The 23,645-nt window shown below is 44.3% G+C and overlaps 1 protein-coding gene across 1 annotated transcript in view; it reads left to right on the top strand.

The window, feature by feature from the left end:
• pard3bb (par-3 family cell polarity regulator beta b) overlaps positions 1–23,645 on the top strand; it is a 352,270-nt gene that overhangs the window by 173,119 nt on the left and 155,506 nt on the right. Inside the window, exons 19-20 of the mRNA XM_072445192.1 lie at positions 1,601–1,816; positions 7,806–8,040. Of these exons, the coding sequence (XP_072301293.1) occupies positions 1,601–1,816; positions 7,806–8,040 (451 nt within the window). The remainder of the gene's footprint in view (positions 1–1,600; positions 1,817–7,805; positions 8,041–23,645) is intronic.

The raw sequence follows: 23,645 nt of genomic DNA, 5'->3' as shown, positions 1-23,645 counted from the left end.
GTAATTTTGATAAATTTTTTTGCAAAATTCTTAATATCTTAACTGCATTTTAGTTTAATGAGTCGTCCGACCTGTCAGAGGCACTTTAAATATTACTTGCTATTAGAAGTTTTTTTTTTTTTCAAATCCTAGTTATGTAGTATATTGGTCTTTCCGTGTACCGTATTTTCCGGACTATAAGTCGCACTGAAAAAAACATATATAAGTTGCTCTGGAGTATGAAATGCAGTTGCAACTGTGAAAATAACAAATAATAACACATAAGTTGCTCCAGAGACTTACCGGAAACTACGGTATATTTTGCGGCCAGATTTCTCTTCAGCAAACTTTGTCTCCTCCACAAATCCTCTGTGCTCTTCTGTCTGGTGAATAACTCGTCGTAGGCTGTGGTCCTCATCATTCTCAGGCCCGTCTCCCTCCCTCCCGTCTTCGCTCCTCCCCTCCACTCTCCTCCTCTCTCCTCCACTCTCCTCCTCTCTCCTCCCCTCTCCTCCTCTCTCCTCTCCCCTCTCCTTCTCTCCTCCCCTCTCCTCTCCTCCCCTCTCCTTCTCTCCTCCCCTCTCCTCCTCTCTTCTCTCCTCCCCTCTCCTTCTCTCCTCCCCTCTCCTCCCCTCTTCTCCTCTCCTCCCCTATCCTCCCCTACTCCTCTCCTCCTCCCCTCCTCCCCTCCTCTCCTCCTCCCCTCCTCTCCTCCTCTCCTCCTCCCCTCTCCTCCCCTCCTCTCCTCCCTCCCTCTCTCCCTCAGTCATATTTCTGTGGCCTCGCAGTGCTTTAGGTGATGGATGGGGACGCAGTGGCGGCGACGCACACCTCGCATCCATCACTCACTCAACAACGCCGTAGTTAACCGCGTCAAGTGTTTTCTCATCCGCCGCCGTACAAAGTTTAACCCTGTTGCTACGAATTCCCTGGAAACGTAATGCATTTTCGTCCGGGATGTTTTAAATCGTTACTGCTTTGAATTCTAACTCTTTTTTTACCAGTTCCTTCAAGAAACTGCACAATGTTTATCCTTTTTGCCAACCAAAATTCAAGAAAGATACATTTTATTTTATCTTATTTCACATTGCTTTGATCTAGTTTTGGCAGGACAGTTTTAATGAATACATTAATTGTTGTTATTGTTACGACCTGTCATTCAAAAGTCGTACTTTATTGATTGACAAAGAATAAGTAAAAAATGCAACAAAAGGTGTCCCAAATGTACAGTTAAAAAAATATAATAAATTGCAAAATAAATTGAATAATAATAGTAAAGTAATATGAATAATACAGCTATGTAATGTTGGATAAATAATTAATTGTCATGATCACAAATTCTGTATTAAAACTATTATAAATGACCTCAAAATTTGAATGGACCATACAAAGTTTATTTTATGGTCCATTCATGTTTTATCTTACACTTTTTAAGAACATTCTTGATGCATTATTAAAATATTGTCTGAATAATATGTGTCAATATCGTCCAACCCAATTCTGTATCCATACACGGCACTATTTTGTGTTGTGGGGGATTTAAATAAGATGTTAGCGTAGTGTTTTGTGACTCTGTGCTCTTTTATTTAGCACTAATTGTTCTCCACCTCTTCTCCTGCAGCTTCCCCCACCCCCATGGAGCTCGGGCCCACCCTGGGTCTGAAGATGTCCAGCTCGTTGGAGAGTCTGCAGACGGCCATGACGGAGGTGAGCCGGAAGAACGAGCTGCTGCCGTTCCACCGGCCGCGCGCCAACATGGTCCGAGGAAGAGGCTGCAACGAGAGCTTCAGAGCCGCCATCGACAAGTCGTACGACGGGCCGCCGGAGGAGGACGACGGTGAGGGAGGACGCTCCTCATACCAAACATGTCATTTAGGTTTAGTTTTGTCTTTTATAAAAGCTTTCAAAACTGGAAGAGTAATTTGATTTTTTAAATTATTTTTTTAATATATATATTTTTCTGCTTTTTAGTGAGACAATGGCAACATAAAATTAAGTAAATTAAGTAAAGTAAATGAATACTAAAATTAAAAAATGAATAAAATGAATACAATAAATACAATGAATACAATAGATAAAATAGAATACTATTAATCTATATAATTATTAAAACAAAAGGAAAACATAATGACAATAATACAAACAAATAAAAATAAGGTAGTGGTAAAGTGGGTGAGTAGTAGAGTAAGAGTAATTTGATTTGATTTTTTTTTTAAATGACAAATGAAATGGTTAAATGGTATCGGCTTATGTTCAGGTGATGAGTCATGTCAGTATTGGTCAAAAGCATATGACACCAGTCGTTCCTCTGCAGAGTTCAGGATGAAAACGGCTTCATGGATACGAGCGTGTTGCTGCTATGCTAACAGGACATCCAGTCTTTGTTTCAGGTTAAAAACATCTAGAAGTGACAAAGTTATGGACTTTTAAAAGCTCTAGCACAAACAAATTTACTCTGTTTTTTTAGACAGTATTTGACTAGTTTCCGTCCTAAATTATCAGTCATCAATACTTTTTAAGTTTTTGTGGTTTTAAAAGAAAAAAGGAGGGCGCTGTGTGAAAGGTTTTCGGGCTAAAATATCCATATTTAACAGCTCATATTTCAGTCTCAAGTGTTAATCGGGATCACATTTTTAGTCGCAACTTTTAAGGTGAACGTTAGCAATTAGCTTAGCAATTAGCTTAGCGGTGATGCCTCGTGGACATAGACGTAACAAGATTGGCTGGCATTCCCGTTAACAATTCTGTAAAAGTATATGCTTGAATCTCATTGCCATGTTTGCTTACGGTAAACAGCACAGCAGCCAAGCACTGGAGCTGTAGCATAAGCCAAATATTGACTTTTAATTAAGCGTTTAGTGTTTTTTGCCTCGTGTAATCTGCGTCTCCCTGCTGTCTCGCCAATATACTAGCTGTACAGTTCTCGTTGACGTTGTTTGCGGCCTGTAAACTCATCTCATTTCGCTTTGTCACGTCCGACAAAACGTCCGTTTTTAGTAAAAAAAAGATATATATACTGTATATATCAAGGATTTTTTTCTCTATGAAGTGGCGCGGCCTTTCTATTTAAAGTGTCGGCACGCATTAAGCATCGAGTTTTATTTTCCTTTTCAGCGATGTGCGACAAAGCCGGCGCGAGCTAGGCCCTTTTTAAATATTTACCCAGGACTACTGTTACTCCCGGCCGTGTTATTAGCAGCCAGCTCTTATCAGTCAGCGCCGCGGTAATGAGCGGGGCTGCTCAGATCGCGGCGCTTTGGACTAATAGGTCGTGTCAACGCCGCGACACAGGCCGGGCGCGTCTGTCACCTCCTTTAAACTCGCTCGACGCTCGAGAGGCGGCCGGTAATGGACACGGAGCACGCGGAAGGGGTTTCGAGGTTTCGTGTGAGTGAGGCCTTCGAGTGTCTCACGAGTGTTTACAATCATGACTTCTTTTATGAGGCGCCGCTAACTGCTACTGGCACTGCGACTCGCACATTGTGAGGATATTTGAGGTATTTGTACGCTGTGATCGATTACCAATACTGTTGCAGGGGTTTTATTGCGTTAAGTTGTGTGAAATGCCATCTTTTTCAGTTTTTTTTTTTTATGTATCTATTGCGTTTTAATGTATTTAGATGTTATCGATTTGAACATAGTTGTATGACAAACAGTCTACCGTATTTTCCAGACACCTTTTTTCATAGTTTTGGCCGGGGTGCGACTTATACTTATATTTATACTTATATACTTATACTCCGGAGTGACTTATATGTGATATTATTTGTTATTTTCACACTTGCAACCACATTTCATACTCCAGTGCAACTTATATATGTTTTTTTCTTCTCTATTATGCATTTTTTGGCTGGTGCGACTTATAGTCCGGTGCGATTTATAATCCAGAAAATATGGTAATTGCTATGGTCTATTTTATGGCGCAGTACCGATATAATCAGCAGCTCTGAGGGCCAAAATCAGACTGTTTTTCATCTAATTATGAAACAATTTTTTTGGTAAATAACCAGGAAGTGACGCTTATTCAACGCCCAAACTTTGCTTTGTCCTTTTTGAACGCGGTTCCTACCGAATGCGAGTGGACGCAATTTTGGACTTAAAATGATGAAAGCGCGCTGTTGCACTGAACGCGGATCTCGCTCAAAATATGTGCCGATTCCGCCCCCGTGTTGAGTGCAAATTTAACAAAATTCACAAGTTTTGGCAATACGGTTCAACCAAAAACAATTGGTACTAATAAACTCCTGCAAACTTACTGCAAAATGCGATATAATACTGTATGTAATAAAAGAAAAGCACCTCGCAGTCACAGGTAGAATGCGCGTTCCTCTAATTCTATCACTGCTAATGCAATATGCAACTTTGACAACTTCTACTTCTGCAGATAATCGACAGAAAGTAGTGGAAGCACTTTGAATTCTGTCCAGCTTGCCGTCTCTTTGAGTACATGTTGTAAATGCGTATCATCTTCTTGAATCGTGCCCTTTCACAGACTTTCTGCCAAAACATAAAATGCCAGAATCACTATGTTTTTTGGAAGTGTTGTCTGTTGAAAAGAGAGTTGGCCTGGTACTGTATGTGCTGATGGAGTTGGTACAAGAGCACTTACGATTGCAGGGAATTAAGAGTCAAGAGGGTGAGTTCGAAAGGGGCTGATAAGTGGAAGATTTGAAAAGAAACTGCAGTCTGAAGATGGTAAACTCTGCATTCAGCCTGAGCACTGCCCGAGGCTGTTATGACAACTTTTCCTTCAAATATTACTCTTACTTGGACTACTACAGGGGTGTCCAAACCTTTTTCACCAAGGGCCGCATTTTGAAACTTAAACGGGGCAGAGGGCCACAAACAACTTGACAATGTCGAATTTGTTGAATGTGAATCATTAGAAATTTTGCATTTGATGTAATTGCGATGAGCCTCCACCTTTAATTAGACCTAGAAGATTAATATTAGGTTGGTATGACATCAATATGCCTGAATTTTCACAGTAAAAAGTCCCAGTTTTTGTTGTTTGGGGCCAACATACCAAGAAGCTGGAGGGCCAACAAAAATTGGTCTGAGGGCCGCATTTGGCCCCCGGGCCCTAGTTTGGACATGCCTGGACTACTATGTCCACACTCGTCCTTGTGGAGTCCTGGTTTGTGTCCAGTTTAGTCCAGATGTGGACGCGGTTTGGTCCTGATCAAGATTAGGTCAGAATTTAGTCACAGTTTAATTACAGTTTTGCAACTTCTACTGCATTTGTACGACTTCTACTGCATTTGTATGACTTCTACTGCATTTGTACGACTTCTACTGCATTTGTACGACTTCTACTGCATTTGTACGACTTCTACTGCATTTTTACCACTTCTACTGCATTTGTACGACTTCTACTGCATTTGTACCACTTCTACTGCATTTGTACCACTTCTACTGCATTTGTACGACTTCTACTGCATTTGTACGACTTCTACTGCATTTGTACCACTTCTACTGCGTTTCTACCACTTCTAATGCATTTGTACAACTTCTACTGCATTTGTACCACTTCTACTGCATTTGTACAACTTCTACTGCATTTGTACGACTTCTACTGCATTTGTACCACTTCTACTGCGTTTCTACCACTTCTAATGCATTTGTACAACTTCTACTGCATTTGTACAACTTCTACTGCATTTGTACAACTTCTACTGCGTTTCTACCACTTCTACTGCATTTGTACAACTTCTACTGCATTTGTACAACTTCTACTGCATTTGTACAACTTCTACTGCGTTTCTACCACTTCTACTGCATTTGTACAACTTCTACTGCATTTCTACCACTTCTACTGCATTTGTACAACTTCTACTGCATTTGTACAACTTCTACTGCATTTGTACAACTTCTACTGCGTTTCTACCACTTCTACTGCATTTGTATAACTTCTACTGCATTTCTACCACTTCTACTGCATTTGTACAACTTCTACTGCATTTGTACAACTTCTACTGCATTTGTACAACTTCTACTGCGTTTCTACCACTTCTACTGCATTTGTACAACTTCTACTGCATTTCTACCACTTCTACTGCATTTGTACAACTTCTACTGCGTTTCTACCACTCCTACTGCATTTGTACGACTTCTACTGCATTTGTACCACTTCTACTGCGTTTCTACCACTTCTAATGCATTTGTACAACTTCTACTGCATTTGTACAACTTCTACTGCATTTGTACAACTTCTACTGCGTTTCTACCACTTCTACTGCATTTGTACAACTTCTACTGCATTTGTACAACTTCTACTGCATTTGTACAACTTCTACTGCGTTTCTACCACTTCTACTGCATTTGTACAACTTCTACTGCATTTCTACCACTTCTACTGCATTTGTACAACTTCTACTGCATTTGTACAACTTCTACTGCATTTGTACAACTTCTACTGCGTTTCTACCACTTCTACTGCATTTGTACAACTTCTACTGCATTTCTACCACTTCTACTGCATTTGTACAACTTCTAATGCATTTCTACCAATTGCATTTAACTTTCAGATGCCATTGCTATGAAAGATTGGATGCAGTAGAAGTAGTGGTAATAATATCAGTATTATTACCACTACTTCTACTGCATCCAATCTTACCGTATAACTATTACTCTTTCTGATTCTTTTGCCCATCAAAACCTTTTAATCTGCTACTACGTTTTACTAGAACTACTGCTACTGCTTGAACATGAAATCTACAATAATACTTCAGGCTTAATAACTTCTTAATTAAAACCCTAAAGCCAACCCCTTAATGAAGTAGGCAGTAAGCTTGAATCAGTCTTTGTTCATTCTAAATTAAGTTGTTGTTCATACTTTGTACTTAAACTGGGATGTTTTTAGGGTTAGGGTTCATATTCACATGCATTCAGTTTCTAGCGCCTGCACAGCTTTAATATTCTAAATGAAGTGACTCATTTGCTTTGGTTAATCTTCTTCTGAATCCGATTGGTGGCGAGTGTGGCTTTGTTTGGTGATGTTTGTTTTTTTCCCACTCTGAGGCATCGCTGTTTAGACTTTGAACACTTATACGGAAAGACAATACCATTTATCAATAATTAGACGGGCTAAGAGCACTCGTCTGTCATGTTAAATACACTGTGACTTTCATTCTTTTACTCACCAGTCATTTTGTTCAATACTTCCCATGTCGTTCACTTCAGAAATATGAAAAGTGACAAAGTAAATGGAGTTTAACCAGTACATCTATATGACTGTACTACACTGCTACTAGTGCTACTACTACAAGCTACAGGTATTATTACTACTATTTTATTCTACTTCCACTGCTGTCTTTGCGTTGCACACACTGCTTCCAGTTGCTTGAAGATTTTGCCGTGCTAATGTTCCACAGAATGGACTTAAAGGAGCTGTGCCTGATTTATATTTCAGGTAATAACGTACATTTGTTTTGCAATTCATTTATGTGACGACGGTTTTTTTTGATCTACTTTTTGTTTACTTTCTGACAATACTTAGTTGCAGCGATTACTTAAGTGTTAATAAATAAAATAAAATAGAAATAAAAACATGTTTTTTAAAAAAAAAAAACATTAAAACGTGTTTTTTTTTAATCCAATAAAAAAATCCAATTAAAAAAATAATCAAAAAAATAATAATCTAATAAAAAAAAAATCCAATAAAACACAAAAATCCAATAAAAGAAATCCAAGTAAAGACATAAAAAAATAATAATAATGTAATTAATTAAGAAAAAAAACGATTTAAAAAAATTATAAAAATGTTTTACTTTCAAATGTGTCAGATACTTCTTCTTTTCCATGACACCGCTCTCTGTCGCCTGCAGATGATCCGTCGGAGCCAAGTTCAGGTCGCGAGACCCCGAACAGCTCGTCTCGACCGGGGACGGCGGACCAGGCGGACCAGGCGGACCAGGCGGAGGACAAAAACAAGAAGGACAAGAAGAAAAAGGAGAAACCAAAAAAGAAAGAAAAGGCGCCCAAATCCAAAGGGAAAGAGAAAAAGAAAGCAGAGGAGCCTGAGGAAGTGGAGAAGAAAGGAAAGAAGAATTGGCTTGCCAGGTGAGGAATGGACCGATGAATGAAGTCTGTCTGTGTGTTGTTTTAGGTTCTAATGCTGTTTGAGAGTTCTAATTGCAAGTTTCCTTAGTAACTTTTATTCAAAACGATTAGTAGTGATAGTAGAGTACGTACTATAAGAATAATCAATGTACTTTATGAGATATTCCATTAAAACTCAACGTCGGTAACACTGTATATTAACTACACTTTTAGCAGTCTTAATAAAGCATGAACAAAGACTTTATTCAGAATGAACAAATCGTTTACTAAGGATGATTCAGGCTTAGTACCGGTAAATACACAATTAAGTTGCCGCTAAGCCTGAATTGTTCCTAATCATTGTTCATTTTATATTCAGTTTTTGTTCATGCTTTATTGCAGTTATTATACAGTTGTCTCTTCACTTCTTTAGGATTGTATAGTGTCACAAACTAGCTCAGGGTTAAGTCCAACAGGTTCAAACAAGAGGATATTTATGACACATCAAACTACATGTACAAACGCTGTAAAGCAAAGTTATCCAAGCAATAACATCTTTACATTACAAACTCATTGTTGTTCCATGTCATTAATGTTCAACACTGCCGTACATCCATTTAATGTTCCAAATGTGAACCTTTGTTTTATTTTTTTTCAAACGAGCGCTGAACTTTTTACCCCGACTCTATCTTCGTTTAAGGTTATATTCACATGACCATTGCTCAGATTCCAATCTTAAGAAAAACACTTATGTGCAATTTAATCTGCAAACCACTCTCTCTTTGAAAAACGCACTTACAAAAGCCACCCTTGTGAACTGGAACACGGCAAAACACTTCCAGATCTCAAAGTCTGTTTTATCCCACAGAATTACATGTTATTTAAAATGAAATATTGGGTAATTAGTGTAATTTGTGCTCGTTTAAGTTCATTACAGCGGTTCAATGGCCTCGCTTCATACCTCTAGCGGGGGCCTTTTCCCACCTTGTTTTCCTCATGTTTGGACCCATTCATTTTTCACTTCAGACACAAGGATTTCCTTCAGCTATTTGTCGTGGCTTGTTTTAATCACAAAATCAGGACAGATTTACCCGTATTTGAACTCTTTCACAGCAGCTGCTTTATATAACATCCCACGGTAGCTTAAAACTTGACCGTTTTAATTTAATTTGTGTTTATCATGTTTTTTTTTTTTTTTTTTTTTTTAATGATATCAAGCAGGCTTACTATTCATTTTATATATTAATTTGGTAAGAAACCCATTGAGATCGAGGCCTCTTTTACAACGTGAGACTTGAAACTCAACATCACACATAATCATAAAAACAATTACACTAATAAGACATTTAAGTACACATAAAAAGGTACAGAGGGTTTACAGTTACAGTCTTTGTGTTTATCATGTTTTTTTAAATGATATCAAGCAGGCTTACTATTTGTTTTATGTATTTTTTTGGTAAGAAACCCATTGAGATTGAGGCCTCTTTTTTAAGGGTGACACCTGAAACTCAACATCACACATAATCATAAAAATAATTACACTAATAAGACATTTAAGTACAAATAAAAAGGTACAGGAGGTTTACAGTTACAGTTTAGTGGGCTCCTGTCTTCATGGTTCTATCTTCAGAATGGGTGGGTCCCCGGGTGCTGCGATGTGGTGCCCTTTGCCTCAAACGGCATTGAAGGATGGGTCAAATGCAGTGGTCTTACTTCTCTACCTGAACAGCAGAAACAGATCCCCGTATAGTGCTGTTTAGCATTCCCAAAATGTGTATGGATAATGTCATGTTAGTTGTTCAATTTGTAGATAATTTTTGCCAAATATATTTTTAATCTACAAAATTCAGTGGAACATTCATACATCACAAATATCAATATAATGCATGTATTTATTTCATATGGACACGGCTATTACATTGGATGAACCAGATGAATTGTTTAAAGTTTTATAGCAAAAATGTAAATTTTCTACACCTGACCACTGGAGGTTTCAAAAAACACATTTAAAATGAGTAAAGTTCAGTTATGTGAATGTTGGTAATGTGACATTCACAATTACAACTTTGTGTGTGATTAAAAGTAAAACATAAAATCTAAATGTTGTGAGTTAAAAAAAAAAGCATCAGGTGATTTAAAAATAAATAAATATGTGAGTAATTTTACATGAATTTTACATGTCATGAACAAACCTCAACTGGTACATTCAAAGAAATGTTTCAGCACATTTATATTGGACTGACAGAATATTGTCTATTATCGTCCAAAAAATATGTTCAATTTTGTCAGTATTGCCCTCAGCTCCACCCAAAAAGTGACATACTGCACCTTTAAGTATTTTTTCTGCTTAACTAATACAAGTGCTGAAAGAGTGAGTAGATATTAACAGATTTCCGACAGATTGCAAACATCATCTGTTTATTATGACCTGTATTATAAAGATACAACATATACAGTTATATCTAGACCCTCTTTACCACATCGTATATATCCTCCTTGCTTCCTGACCCACTCGTCCTTGTTTCCCCCCTTCTCCTCGCACCATACTGTAGAGCCATGTGGTTGCCTCGCAGTCATTTAAAAGTAATCCATCCCAAACATGGCTGGTGGCACACTGTCACCCACTGCGCAGATTGAACACCTGAGGAAGTCCAGCTTTTCGCCCCCGAGTCCCCGGCACCCGACGCCGTTATCTCTCTCCGATTCCCCCTCTCCTTCCCATCTTTTAACATCGCCTTAAGTGCCTCCAAGTTCATTAAAGGTTAGCCTCGATCTCTTCTTTCACTCTTCCACTCCATTTGATTATAGTCCCACCACTGCATGCGGCATGGACAGTAATATCTCTAGTAGAATCTCCAGCTTGACTCTATCTATCCCAAGAAGCCACCTCATCTTCACCTCATGCCTTAAGTGCTTCAAGAAACCATATACACCCAAGGATATTTTTAGCCCCGATATAAGAGGTCTTGATTAGGCCATGGTGATAATCTCTACCTTTTTCTCCCTCCGGCGTGCTAAGCCCTCGATGCTCCTAGCCTTTGTATTTTTCATTTTTTACCCCCGCTCGCTCCTGCTCGCGCTCGCTAGCCGCATTACGTGATTGCATGTAATGGTTGTGAGGAAGCGAGAAAGGCAAATTGGTGCTATTCAGTTTGGTTCAGTCCGGGCTTAGCTGCTGATTTGTCACATTCATGAAAGGCCAACTGTGATTGGTCTAATGGCTCTGAGGAGAGGTGCTATGGAAATCCCAACCTTACGGAACTCGTCCTGCGTTATCGGAGAGTCTAATGCTCGTGTTTATGACTGGAGGTCGATGGGGTTGGCGGTGCATATTATGAACGGGGAAAAAATGTTAGATGACTTGTTATTTAAATAGGGTAAATGTCACGCTGTAGTGTATTGTTTTAACAAGCTAATCGTCACATGGAGATTTGTGGTACTGCGCTTTCCATACGGCCAACAATGGAAAAAACTATATCACTGTTGTAGACCAGTGCTTCTCAAACTGTGGTACGTGAGGTCCGTCAAGTGGTACACGAGGTCTGTCGAAAGGTACGCAAGGTCCTTCAAGTGGTGCGCGATGTCCTTCAAGTGGTGGGCGAGGTCCTTCCAGTGATGCGCGATGTCCTTCAAGTGGTGCGCAAGGTCCTTCGAGTGGTACGCAATGTCCTTCAAGTGGTGCGCGAGGTCCTTCCAGTGGTGCGCGATGTCCTTCAAGTGGTGGGCGAGGTCCTTCCAGTGATGCGCGATGTCCTTCAAGTGGTGCGCAAGGTCCTTCGAGTGGTACGCAATGTCCTTCAAGTGGTGCGCGAGGTCCTTCAAGTGGTGCGCGAGGTCCTTCAAGTGGTGCGCGATGTCCTTCAAGTGGTGCGCAAGGTCCTTCCAGTGATGCGCGATGTCCTTCAAGTGGTGCGCAAGGTCCTTCGAGTGGTACGCAATGTCCTTCAAGTGGTGCGCGAGGTCCTTCAAGTGGTGCGCGAGGTCCTTCAAGTGGTGCGCGATGTCCTTCAAGTGGTGCGCGAGGTCCTTCAAGTGGTGCGCGAGGTCCTTCAAGTGGTGCGCGAGGTCCTTCCAGTGATGCGCGATGTCCTTCAAGTGGTGCGCGATGTCCTTCAAGTGGTGCGTGATGTCCTTCCAGTGATACGCGAGGTCCTTCAAGTGGTGCGCAAGGTCCTTCGAGTGGTACGCAATGTCCTTCAAGTGGTGCGCGATGTCCTTCAAGTGGTGCGCGATGTCCTTCCAGTGATACGCGAGGTCCTTCAAGTGGTGCGCGATGTCCTTCAATTGGTGCGCGATGTCCTTCAAGTGGTGCGCAAGGTCCTTCAATTGGTGCGCGATGTCCTTCCAGTGATGCGCAATGTCCTTCAAGTAGTACGCGAGGTCCTTCAAGTGGTGCGTGAGGTCCTTCAAGTGGTACGCGATGTCCTTCAAGTGGTGCGCAAGGTCCTTCGAGTGGTACGCAATGTCCTTCAAGTGGTGCGCGATGTCCTTCAAATGGTGCGCAAGGTCCTTCGAGTGGTACGCAATGTCCTTCAAGTGGTGCGCGATGTCCTTCAAGTGGTGCGCGATGTCCTTCCAGTGATGCGCGAGTTCCTTCAAGTGGTACGCGATGCCCTTCAAGTGGTGCGCGAGGTCCTTCAAGTGGTGCGCGATGTCCTTCCAGTGTTGCGCGATGTCCTTCAAGTGGTGCGCGATGTCCTTCAAGTGGTGCGCGATGTCCTTCCAGTGATGCGCGATGTCCTTCCAGTGATGCGCGATGTCCTTCCAGTGATGCGCGATGTCCTTCCAGTGATGCGCGATGTCCTTCAAGTGGTACGCGAGGTCCTTCAAGTGGTGCGCGAGGTCCTTCAAGTGGTACGCGAGGTCCCTCAACGGGTACATGAGGTCCTTCAAGTAGTGCACGATGTCCTTCAAGTGGTGCGCGAGGTCCTTCGAGTGGTACGCAATGTCCTTCAAGTGGTACGTGAGGTCCTTCAAGTGGTATGTGAGGTCCTTCGAGTGGTACGCAATGTCCTTCAAGTGGTATGTGAGGTCCTTCAAGTGGTGCGCGATGTCTTTCAAGTGGTACGCAAGGTCCCTCAACGGGTACATGAGGTCCTTCAAGTGGTGTGCAAGGTCCTTCGAATGGTACACAATGTTCTTCAAGTGGTATATGAGGTCCTTCAAGTGGTGCGCGATGTCCTTCAAGTGGTGCGCAATGTCCTTCAAGTGGTACGCGAGGTCCCTCAACGGGTACATGAGGTCCTTCAAGTAGTGCACGATGTCCTTCAAGTGGTGCGCGAGGTCCTTCGAGTGGTACGCAATGTCCTTCAAGTGGTACGTGAGGTCCTTCAAGTGGTATGTGAGGTCCTTCGAGTGGTACGCAATGTCCTTCAAGTGGTATGTGAGGTCCTTCAAGTGGTGCGCGATGTCTTTCAAGTGGTACGCAAGGTCCCTCAACGGGTACATGAGGTCCTTCAAGTGGTGTGCAAGGTCCTTCGAATGGTACACAATGTCCTTCAAGTGGTATATGAGGTCCTTCAAGTGGTGCGCGATGTCCTTCAAGTGGTGCGCAATGTCCTTCAAGTGGTGCGCAATGTCCTTCAAGTGGTGCGCGATGTCCTTCAACTGTGATTGGTCTAATGGCTCTGAGGAGAGGTGCTATGGAAATCCCAACCTTACGGAACTCGTCCTGCGTTATCGGAGAGTCTAATGCTCGTGTTTATGACTGGAGGTCGATGGGGTTGGCGTTGCATATTATGAACGGGGAAAAAATGTTAGATGACTTGTTATTTAAATAGGGTAAATGTCAAGCTGTAGTGTATTGTTTTAGCAAGCTAATCGTCACATGGAGATTTGTGGTACTGCGCTTTCCATACGGCCAACAATGGAAAAAACTATATCACTGTTGTAGACCAGTGCTTCTCAAACTGTGGTACGTGAGGTCCGTCAAGTGGTACACGAGGTCTGTCGAAAGGTACGCAAGGTCCTTCAAGTGGTGCGCGATGTCCTTCAAGTGGTGGGCGAGGTCCTTCAAGTGGTGCGTGAGGTCCTTCAAGTGGTGCGCGATGTCCTTCAAGTGGTGCGCGAGGTCCTTCAAGTGGTGCGCGAGGTCCTTCCAGTGATGCGCGATGTCCTTCAAGTGGTGCGCAAGGTCCTTCGAGTGGTACGCAATGTCCTTCAAGTGGTGCGCGAGGTCCTTCAAGTGGTGCGCGATGTCCTTCAAGTGGTGCGCGATGTCCTTCAAGTGGTGCGCGATGTCCTTCAAGTGGTGCGCGATGTCCTTCCAGTGATGCGCGATGTCCTTCAAGTGGTACGCGAGGTCCTTCAAGTGGTGCGCGAGGTCCTTCAAGTGGTACGCGAGGTCCCTCAACGGGTACGTGAGGTCCTTCAAGTAGTGCGCGATGTCCTTCAAGTGGTGCGCGAGGTCCTTCGAGTGGTAGACAATGACCTTTAAGTGGTACGTGACGTCCTTCAAAGTGGTGCGCGATGTCCTTCAAGTGGTGCGCGACGTCCTTCAAGTGGTGCGCGATGTCCTTCAAGTGGTGCGCGATGTCCTTCAAGTGGTGCGCGATGTCCTTTAAGTGGTGCGCGAGGTCCTTCGAGTGGTATGTGAGGTCCTTCGAGTGGTACGCAATGTCCTTCAAGTGGTACGTGAGGGCCTGCAAGTGGTGCGCGATGTCTTTCAAGTGGTACGCAAGGTCCCTCAATGGGTACATGAGGTCCTTCAAGTGGTGTGCAAGGTCCTTCGAATGGTACACAATGTCCTTCAAGTGGTATATGAGGTCCTTCAAGTGGTGCGCGATGTCCTTCAAGTGGTGCGCAATGTCCTTCAAGTGGTGCGCAATGTCCTTCAAGTGGTGCGCAATGTCCTTCAAGTGGTGCGCGATGTCCTTCAAGTGGTGCGCGATGTCCTTCAAGTGATGCGCGATGTCCTTCAAGTGGTATGTGAGGTCCTTCAAATGGTGCGCAAGGTCCTTCAAGTGGTATGTGAGTGAGATCCTTCAAGTGGTACGCAAGGTCCTTCAAGTGGTACTCGAGGTCCTTCAAGGGGTTCAGCAGGTCCTTCAAGTGGTGCGTGAGGTCCTTCAAGTGGTACGCGATGTCCTTCAAGTGGTGCGCAAGGTCCTTCGAGTGGTACGCAATGTCCTTCAAGTGGTGCGCGATGTCCTTCAAATGGTGCGCAAGGTCCTTCGAGTGGTACGCGATGTCCTTCAAGTGGTGCGCGATGTCCTTCAAGTGGTGCGCGATGTCCTTCCAGTGATGCGCAATGTCCTTCAAGTGGTGCGTGAGGTCCTTCAAGTGGTACGCGATGTCCTTCAAGTGGTGCGCAAGGTCCTTCGAGTGGTACGCAATGTCCTTCAAGTGGTGCGCGATGTCCTTCAAATGGTGCGCAAGGTCCTTCGAGTGGTACGCAATATCCTTCAAGTGGTGCGCGATGTCCTTCAAGTGGTGCGCGATGTCCTTCCAGTGATGCGCGAGTTCCTTCAAGTGGTACGCGATGCCCTTCAAGTGGTGCGCGATGTCCTTCAAGTGGTGCGCAAGGTCCTTCAATTGGTGCACAATGTCCTTCCAGTGATGTGCGATGTCCTTCAAGTGGTACGCGAGGTCCTTCAAGTGGTGCGTGAGGTCCTTCAAGTGGTACGCAATGTCCTTCAAGTGGTACGCAATGTCCTTCAAGTGGTGCGCGATGTCCTTCAAATGGTGCGCAAGGTCCTTCAAATGGTGCGCAAGGTCCTTCGAGTGGTGTGCAATGTCCTTCAAGTGGTGCGCGATGTCCTTCAAGTGGTGCGCGATGTCCTTCAAGTGGTGCGCGATGTCCTTCAAGTGGTGCGCGATGTCCTTCAAGCGGTGCGCGATGTCCTTCAAGTGGTATGTGAGGTCCTTCGAGTGGTACGCAATGTCCTTCAAGTGGTACGTGAGGGCCTGCAAGTGGTGCGCGATGTCTTTCAAGTGGTACGCAAGGTCCTTCGAATGGTACACAATGTCCTTCAAGTGGTATATGAGGTCCTTCAAGTGGTGCGCGATGTCCTTCAAGTGGTGCGCAATGTCCTTCAAGTGGTGCGCAAAGTCCTTCAAGTGGTGCGCGATGTCCTTCAAGTGATGCGCGATGTCCTTCAAGTGGTATGTGAGGTCCTTCAAATGGTGCGCAATGTCCTTCAAGTGGTATGTGAGGTCCTTCAAATGGTGCGCAAGGTCCTTCAAGTGGTACGCAAGGTCCTTCAAGTGGTACTCGAGGTCCTTCAAGGGGTTAAGGAGGTCCTTCAAGTGGTGCGCGAGGTCCTTCCAGTGGTGCGCGATGTCCTTCAAGTGGTGCGCAAGGTCCTTCAATTGGTGCACAATGTCCTTCCAGTGATGTGCGATGTCCTTCAAGTGGTACGCGAGGTCCTTCAAGTGGTGCGTGAGGTCCTTCAAGTGGTACGCAATGTCCTTCAAGTGGTACGCAATGTCCTTCAAGTGGTGCGCGATGTCCTTCAAATGGTGCGCAAGGTCCTTCAAATGGTGCGCAAGGTCCTTCGAGTGGTGTGCAATGTCCTTCAAGTGGTATGTGAGGTCCTTCGAGTGGTACGCAATGTCCTTCAAGTGGTACGTGAGGGCCTGCAAGTGGTGCGCGATGTCTTTCAAGTGGTACGCAAGGTCCTTCGAATGGTACACAATGTCCTTCAAGTGGTATATGAGGTCCTTCAAGTGGTGCGCGATGTCCTTCAAGTGGTATGTGAGGTCCTTCAAATGGTGCGCAAAGTCCTTCAAGTGGTATGTGAGGTCCTTCAAATGGTGCGCAATGTCCTTCAAGTGGTATGTGAGGTCCTTCAAATGGTGCGCAAGGTCCTTCAAGTGGTACGCAAGGTCCTTCAAGTGGTACTCGAGGTCCTTCAAGGGGTTCAGGAGGTCCTTCAAGTGGTGCGCGAGGTCCTTCCAGTGATGCGCGATGTCCTTCAAGTGGTGCGCAAGGTCCTTCGAGTGGTACGCAATGTCCTTCAAGTGGTGCGCAATGTCCTTCAAGTGGTGCGCGATGTCCTTCCAGTGATGCGCGATGTCCTTCAAGTGGTACGCGAGGTCCTTCAAGTGGTGCGCAAGGTCCTTCGAGTGTTACGCGATGTCCTTCAAGTGGTGCGCGATGTCCTTCAAATGGTGCGCAAGGTCCTTCGAGTGGTACGCAATGTCCTTCAAGTGGTGCGCGATGTCCTTCAAGTGGTGCGCGATGTCCTTCAAGTGGTGCGCGATGTCCTTCCAGTGATGCGCGAGTTCCTTCAAGTGGTACGCGATGCCCTTCAAGTGGTGCGCGATGTCCTTCAAGTGGTGCGCAAGGTCCTTCAATTGGTGCGCGATGTCTTTCCAGTGATGCACGATGTCCTTCAAGTGGTACGCGAGGTCCTTCAAGTGGTACTCGAGGTCCTTCAAGGGGTTCAGGAGGTCCTTCAAGTGGTGCGCGAGGTCCTTCAAGTGGTGCGCGAGGTCCTTCCAGTGATGCGCGATGTCCTTCAAGTGGTGCGCAAGGTCCTTCGAGTGGTACGCGATGTCCTTCAAGTGGTGCGCAATGTCCTTCAAGTGGTGCGCGATGTCCTTCCAGTGATACGCGAGGTCCTTCAAGTGGTGCGCTAGGGCCTTCAATTGGTGCGCGATGTCCTTCCAGTGATGCGCGATGTCCTTCAAGTGGTACGCGAGGTCCTTCAAGTGGTGCGCAAGGTCCTTCGAGTGGTACGCAATGTCCTTCAAGTGGTGCGCGATGTCCTTCAAATGGTGCGCAAGGTCCTTCGAGTGGTACGCAATGTCCTTCAAGTGGTGCGCGATGTCCTTCAAGTGGTGCGCGATGTCCTTCAAGTGGTGCGCGATGTCCTTCCAGTGATGCCCGAGTTCCTTCAAGTGGTACGTGATGCCCTTCAAGTGGTGCGCGAGGTCCTTCAAGTGGTGCGCGATGTCCTTCCAGTGATGCGCGATGTCCTTCAAGTGGTACGTGAGGTCCTTCAAGTGGTGCGCAATGTCCTTCAAGTGGTGCGCAATGTCCTTCAAGTGGTGCGCGATGTCCTTCAAGTGGTGCGCGATGTCCTTCAAGTGGTATATGAGGTCCTTCGAGTGGTACGCAATGTCCTTCAAGTGGTACGTGAGGGCCTGCAAGTGGTGCGCGATGTCCTTCAAGTGGTGCGCAAGGTCCTTCGAATGGTACACAATGTCCTTCAAGTGGTATATGAGGTCCTTCAAGTGGTGCGCGATGTCCTTCAAGTGGTGCGCAATGTCCTTCAAGTGGTGCGCGATGTCCTTCAAGTGATGCGCGATGTCCTTCAAGTGGTATGTGAGGTCCTTCAATTGGTGCGCAAGGTCCTTCAAGTGGTATGTGAGTGAGGTCCTTCAAGTGGTACGCAAGGTCCTTCAAGTGGTACTCGAGGTCCTTCAAGGGGTTCAGGAGGTCCTTCAAGTGGTGCGTGAGGTCCTTCAAGTGGTGCGTGAGGTCCTTCAAGTGGTACGTGAGGTCCTTCAAGTGGTGCTTGAGGTCCATGAAGTGGTACGAGAGGTCCTATGCAGTGGTCCTGCTTTAGGTTAGTCCTTGTTTAGAACTAGTAACCGATGTGTAGTCCTTTTTTTGACCTGGTTTAGCCCTAGTTTTGAGCTAGAATGTTCCTGTTTTAGACTATTCAGGCGGTACTTGGAGGGCCAAATACTCTATGTACTTTGGTGATACTTGCGGTGAAAAATGTGAGGACTAATGTTTTATATGGAATACACACTGCTTGGATGTCCCCCAAAAAAAAGTGGCCATCTGAATTTAACTCGGCAAATAGGTCCTCTCCTCCTACTGGAGAACTGCTGCATGGTCATTGATCTTTCTGGTGCAACAGAGTATTTATACCCGACTGATACAGCGAATATCTTCTCATTTCTGAAACAACCATGTGTAAAGACGAATCCCGTGGTCATAGATGAGATTTCAGTGCGCTTGAGAAGGGTCAAATCATTGGCATGGAGCAGAGAAAACATCTAAAGGAGAAGCATAAACTAATGTACTCCAGATCTGAACCCCAGTGAGAGTGTTTGGGACGAGCTGGATAAGGCTTTGTGCAGTGGTCACTCTCACATCATCAACACAAGAGCAACTGTGATGGAAATAAGTCTAAATCAAAGCTAAAGGTGGTCCTATGAAATATTAGATCATGTGACTTATTTATTTCTGTAGTGACACTCTGTATTTGAGAACTTCCCATGTGTGAATAAAAGTAGTTTATGCTCAAGGTTACAGTGTCTGCTACAATTTGGATGTTGTTTGCTAAATTAGACTCAACAAGTGCTTTCGACTAAATGCATCTTTCAGCAGAGTTGAGATGTTTTATATGAACACACAGTCGTAATATACTACGTTTTAACTATATTGTTTTGTATGTTTTGATAATGAGAACTTCAATTTGCTTTTCTTCAAAGTATGTATGACATTGTAATCAAAGATAGTGAGTTGCATTGTCACATTTTGTTCTGGTTGGAGCTCGTGGGCGCTTCGTTTGAACATTCCAATCCTGATTAGGTTCAAAACTAACTCACTAAATAACTTTGCTCGTGTTCGGTGTGAGAAATGCCCCGCTCTGACAAATAGCCCGTCTTTGGAATCATTAGCTGTTCTTTTTCCGCTGCTTTTGGCACGACAGAAGCCGAGTTCTGAAATGCAGTTGTTTTTAAATGAGCCCTTTTTTTTGACCTTTCTTTGGTAACACACCCACCGCTTCCAGAGCCTCCGAATATCTCAACTTTAACTATGAACAGCAACGCGTGCGGTTGACATGGGAACCGAAACTGTCCTTCTGTTTCCTAACATTTTCTCCATTTCACAATCCCCCCGGTCCGTTTCTCCAAAAATATTTGAAATTAACTTTGAAAATTTCCAGAATAATAGACGGCGGCGGCGTTAATTAGCAGCTTATTTACATCCTCGAGTCGGCATTAGCGACAGATAGGAGGCGATTTGTGCAGAAAATCCCTTTGAAAGTGGACAGCTGGCTCCACCGTCTGAGCCGCGGCCAAATGGAAACGTCAATCAAGTGTTTGTGAGCGCGCTAGGGCCGTGCGCGTGCAGCGACGCAACGCGCTCCGGCTTCATGAATATTAATGCCGCGATTAAATGTGATTGGACACACGGTCAGATGGTTGTCACGGAGTTGGCAAGCGGCGGACGCAAAGTATTCCTCAAATGTTCGAAAATGATCTACCGTTTAGCTCGTTTTTAGCGAACGTGTCTCCAGGCGTTTGGGGCTCGAGTTTCGTTGCGTGTAAAAAGCAAATATCGATTATCGTTGGGTTTGGAATTGTTGGAAATGTTTCCCAGAAGAGTGACAGTTGCCAGTGTCTGCGTCGCAGCGGTGTGGGCAGGCTGTTCGCTTTTCAAATTTCAAATGGTGTCAATTTATGGGAATTTATGTGAATGATAATACATGCATGTTGTCCATTTGGAAGTAGCCACCGTGCCACTAAATATGCCCTTCGGTTTTGTCAGGTTGCTACGGCGTCGGCCCGAACCTCGTGGCTTTTCCGTATGTTACAATACAAAAAAAATTCTATGCTAAAAATATTACGAAAAAGTAATGTTTTCAAAGGGACAGCGTAACATTATGGATCATGTCGTTTGTTGCTGCAGAAGTACTGAAAACTGTATTAAAGACAACTGACAAAATAACCTCAAAACTATATTTTTAATGCCATTAATGCAACTGTAGACTGTGGCTAAGTGTGCAGAGTATTTGCCACCAAACCCAAAGGTTGTTGGTTTGATTCCAGCTTGAATACTGTTGTTTTTTCCACCTTGTCCTATGTATGAATGTGTTGTGAGAGTTTTATTTATTAACCTTTATCTAACTAGATATAGGACCCATTGAGTTTTAAATGGGCTGCAGCGCGCATATATATAATTTTTACACATTTACGTTTAAGTAAAAACATTGTAGAATATTAAAACTGGGCTGGACAAACATTTTATTTTATTTTAAAATTAAGTGAAAACCATTCAAAGAAACCAGCTTACACAGTTTCAGTACAGTTTTCCAAGTGCACATGTTCCAATATAAAGGGCAGCAAAACAGAACCTCAAAGCAGTTGGTGATCTGTGGTTTGTGAGGTCGTTGGCGCAGATGTGGAACCAGAGTTCAGTCAGCCCCAAGGCAGCCATGGCTACAAAAAGAGCTCATCACCGCCAAAGTGTGAATGAGGAATGAATGAACAAGGACAAAGAACTCCATCTTGAAAGACACTACACACATCACTGTTATAACGAAGCTAATGGATAATGTGGTATAATGCTAAATTTACATATCACTAAACTAACAGATACAAATCTAAATCAATAGACATCCATCAAAACCATAGAAACTCAAGCACATAAAACCAAAACAATCGTCCCACTTGGCACACAGTCCGTAAAATTTTTCCATTTTCAAATTGAGTCTGAATGTGATTAATTTTTTTCCATTTTCACCATGTCCAGTACAAACGGTTAACTCTGGAGCATCCTCTTGGCTGCAGCGGAAAAGGCCCTCACAATATAATAACAAATTCATTTTCAAGAGAATTTATTAAGTACAGTTTTCTTCACCAAAACATCGCCCTTCCAACTCTAAAAACAAATACTCTGAAAACACTGCAAACCTTGTGTATTGCGTTCCTGTTAAGCCAACGTTGGATTGTACTGCTCGTGTTTACATCCCGCACAGAAATGAGACGCAATCAAGCAGGGAAAACTTCACTTGGATTTGAAGTCTGTGCAGGCCACACGATTGTAGAAAATCGAAAACAGCTTCTAGGGACAAGTCCAAGTAGTTACCGTATGTTTCGCACAATAAGGCGCACTTAAAAGCCTTTAATTTTTTTCCAAAAACGACCTTATACTATATATGGATTAATTCTGGTTGTGCTTACTGACCTCAAAGCAATTTTGTGTGGTACACGTTTTGTTTCGCTTAATGCGCCTTATAATCCAGTGGGGCCTATAGTGCGGAAAATACGGTTCATGTTTTCCGTCGTCAAATTTGGGTCGGACAATATAATACAACACAACCGCACTGAAATCATCCATTTTGGAGCTGCTGCACTGACGGCAAAAGGCTGTCGTTGGGTAATGTCATGTTGTTCATGTAGTTTGGAAATGGATAGTTACGCTATTAGTTTATCAGTTCATATTTCTGTTTTCGCTGAACCGTATCCTACTTTTCAACGATTGTGATCACATCCACCCCCCAAAAAAAACAAAAACGTGCCAACCTTGTGGATGAGGTGTAACCCAAGCTTGTCTAATGACTAAACCTTACTCTACAAGACAAAACATCTGCGTCGCCTTCACCGAAAAGTATTATTTGCGTAGTTTTTCTACCTCAAAACCCGCCGAAAACGCCGACTCCATCCAGGTTTCAATTAGACCGACCCCCCCCCCCCCCCCCCCCGCCCCCCCATTTCCGCTCTTCTTTCTCCGCCGCCGGGCCCGTACCCCCCGCGCGTTTTCCAGCGGCCCATAATGCAACACCTCTGTTAGCCTTAAAGTGCTCCGTCTCTGCAGTGGGCCCCATTAGCAGTGACTAGCCCCATTGTGTCGCCTATTATGGTGCGGCGGGCGTGCTCGTCCTATTAGGCTAAGTCTGCGCCGTACTGTATGCCTAAGTGTGTGTTCGAGAGCGGCGTAGATGAAAGGGGCTGATGGGAGAAAATGGACTTTTGTGGCTCGGGCGCGTGTCATTTTAGGCGGAAAGAGGAGAAACGAAATGAACGTGGCGGAGAGGAAAGAGCAACAGGTGCAGTGCGGTGCGGCTCTGTTTTATATGGACAGGAACTACTACAGCGCTGGAACACGTTACTCTGTCATTGAGATCGCTGTCATGTCATTTACTCATCAAATAATTGTTATCTTGACTTTACTTGGACTCCAAAACACGAAAAAGAAGTAATTATTCCAAAAAGACCCCGACTTCATTGAGATCGACTGAAGTAAATTGATATTTCCAGGTGTTTTTGCATCTTATTTGATTCATTAATGAACAGAATAATCACTAGATTCATTGATTAGCTACAATAATCATTAGTTGCAGCCTTAAGTTATTACATTGAGGAAACGTGTTATACTTTTTTCTACAACTTCATCAATGAAATGATGAAGTTATTTTGAAAAATGAAATTAGAGCCGCTTTTAGCACAGCTCTAACGTCCACAAAACTATAAATTGGAAATGTTTGGCGGGCCGGATTAAAACGTCTGGGGGGCCGGATGTGGCCCGCGGGCCGCATGTTTGGCACCCCTGCTCTAGACCCCATCTGCATTTTCCACCTCTGCGAGACAAATGAGTGATAATTAGCGCTCTAAAGCCCGCGCTGTGTATTCTGGAGCTCAAACTCCTGACCAAACATGGCGCCGTGCATTGTGTGATAATTACAACGTTTCCAATTGACGCAAAAGGAGAGCCGGAGCTGCCAATCGAGCGCCCGTGACAGGAAGCCGTCTCGTGTCGACGCCTGATGCCACGGCTGTCAATCACCAGTGCCCCTGTGTGCGGAGCGTGCCCGTCGTTTTGCCGTCCGTCACCGCGCATCTGCTCCCGTCACCGAGGGGTCTTTTCTCCCAGCAGCCGTTTGTGCATGGCCGAGGGGTGTGTCCGCGGTCTGAGAGGGGGCGGAGCTGACGGGAGCGCG

Source organism: Eucyclogobius newberryi, unplaced genomic scaffold (assembly GCF_026437365.1).
Source record: "Eucyclogobius newberryi isolate DKJ021-1_F unplaced genomic scaffold, fEucNew1.0.hap1 SCAF_14, whole genome shotgun sequence".
Classification (NCBI taxonomy): domain Eukaryota; kingdom Metazoa; phylum Chordata; class Actinopteri; order Gobiiformes; family Gobiidae; genus Eucyclogobius; species Eucyclogobius newberryi.
This window is presented reverse-complemented; position numbering and strand designations above follow the sequence as displayed.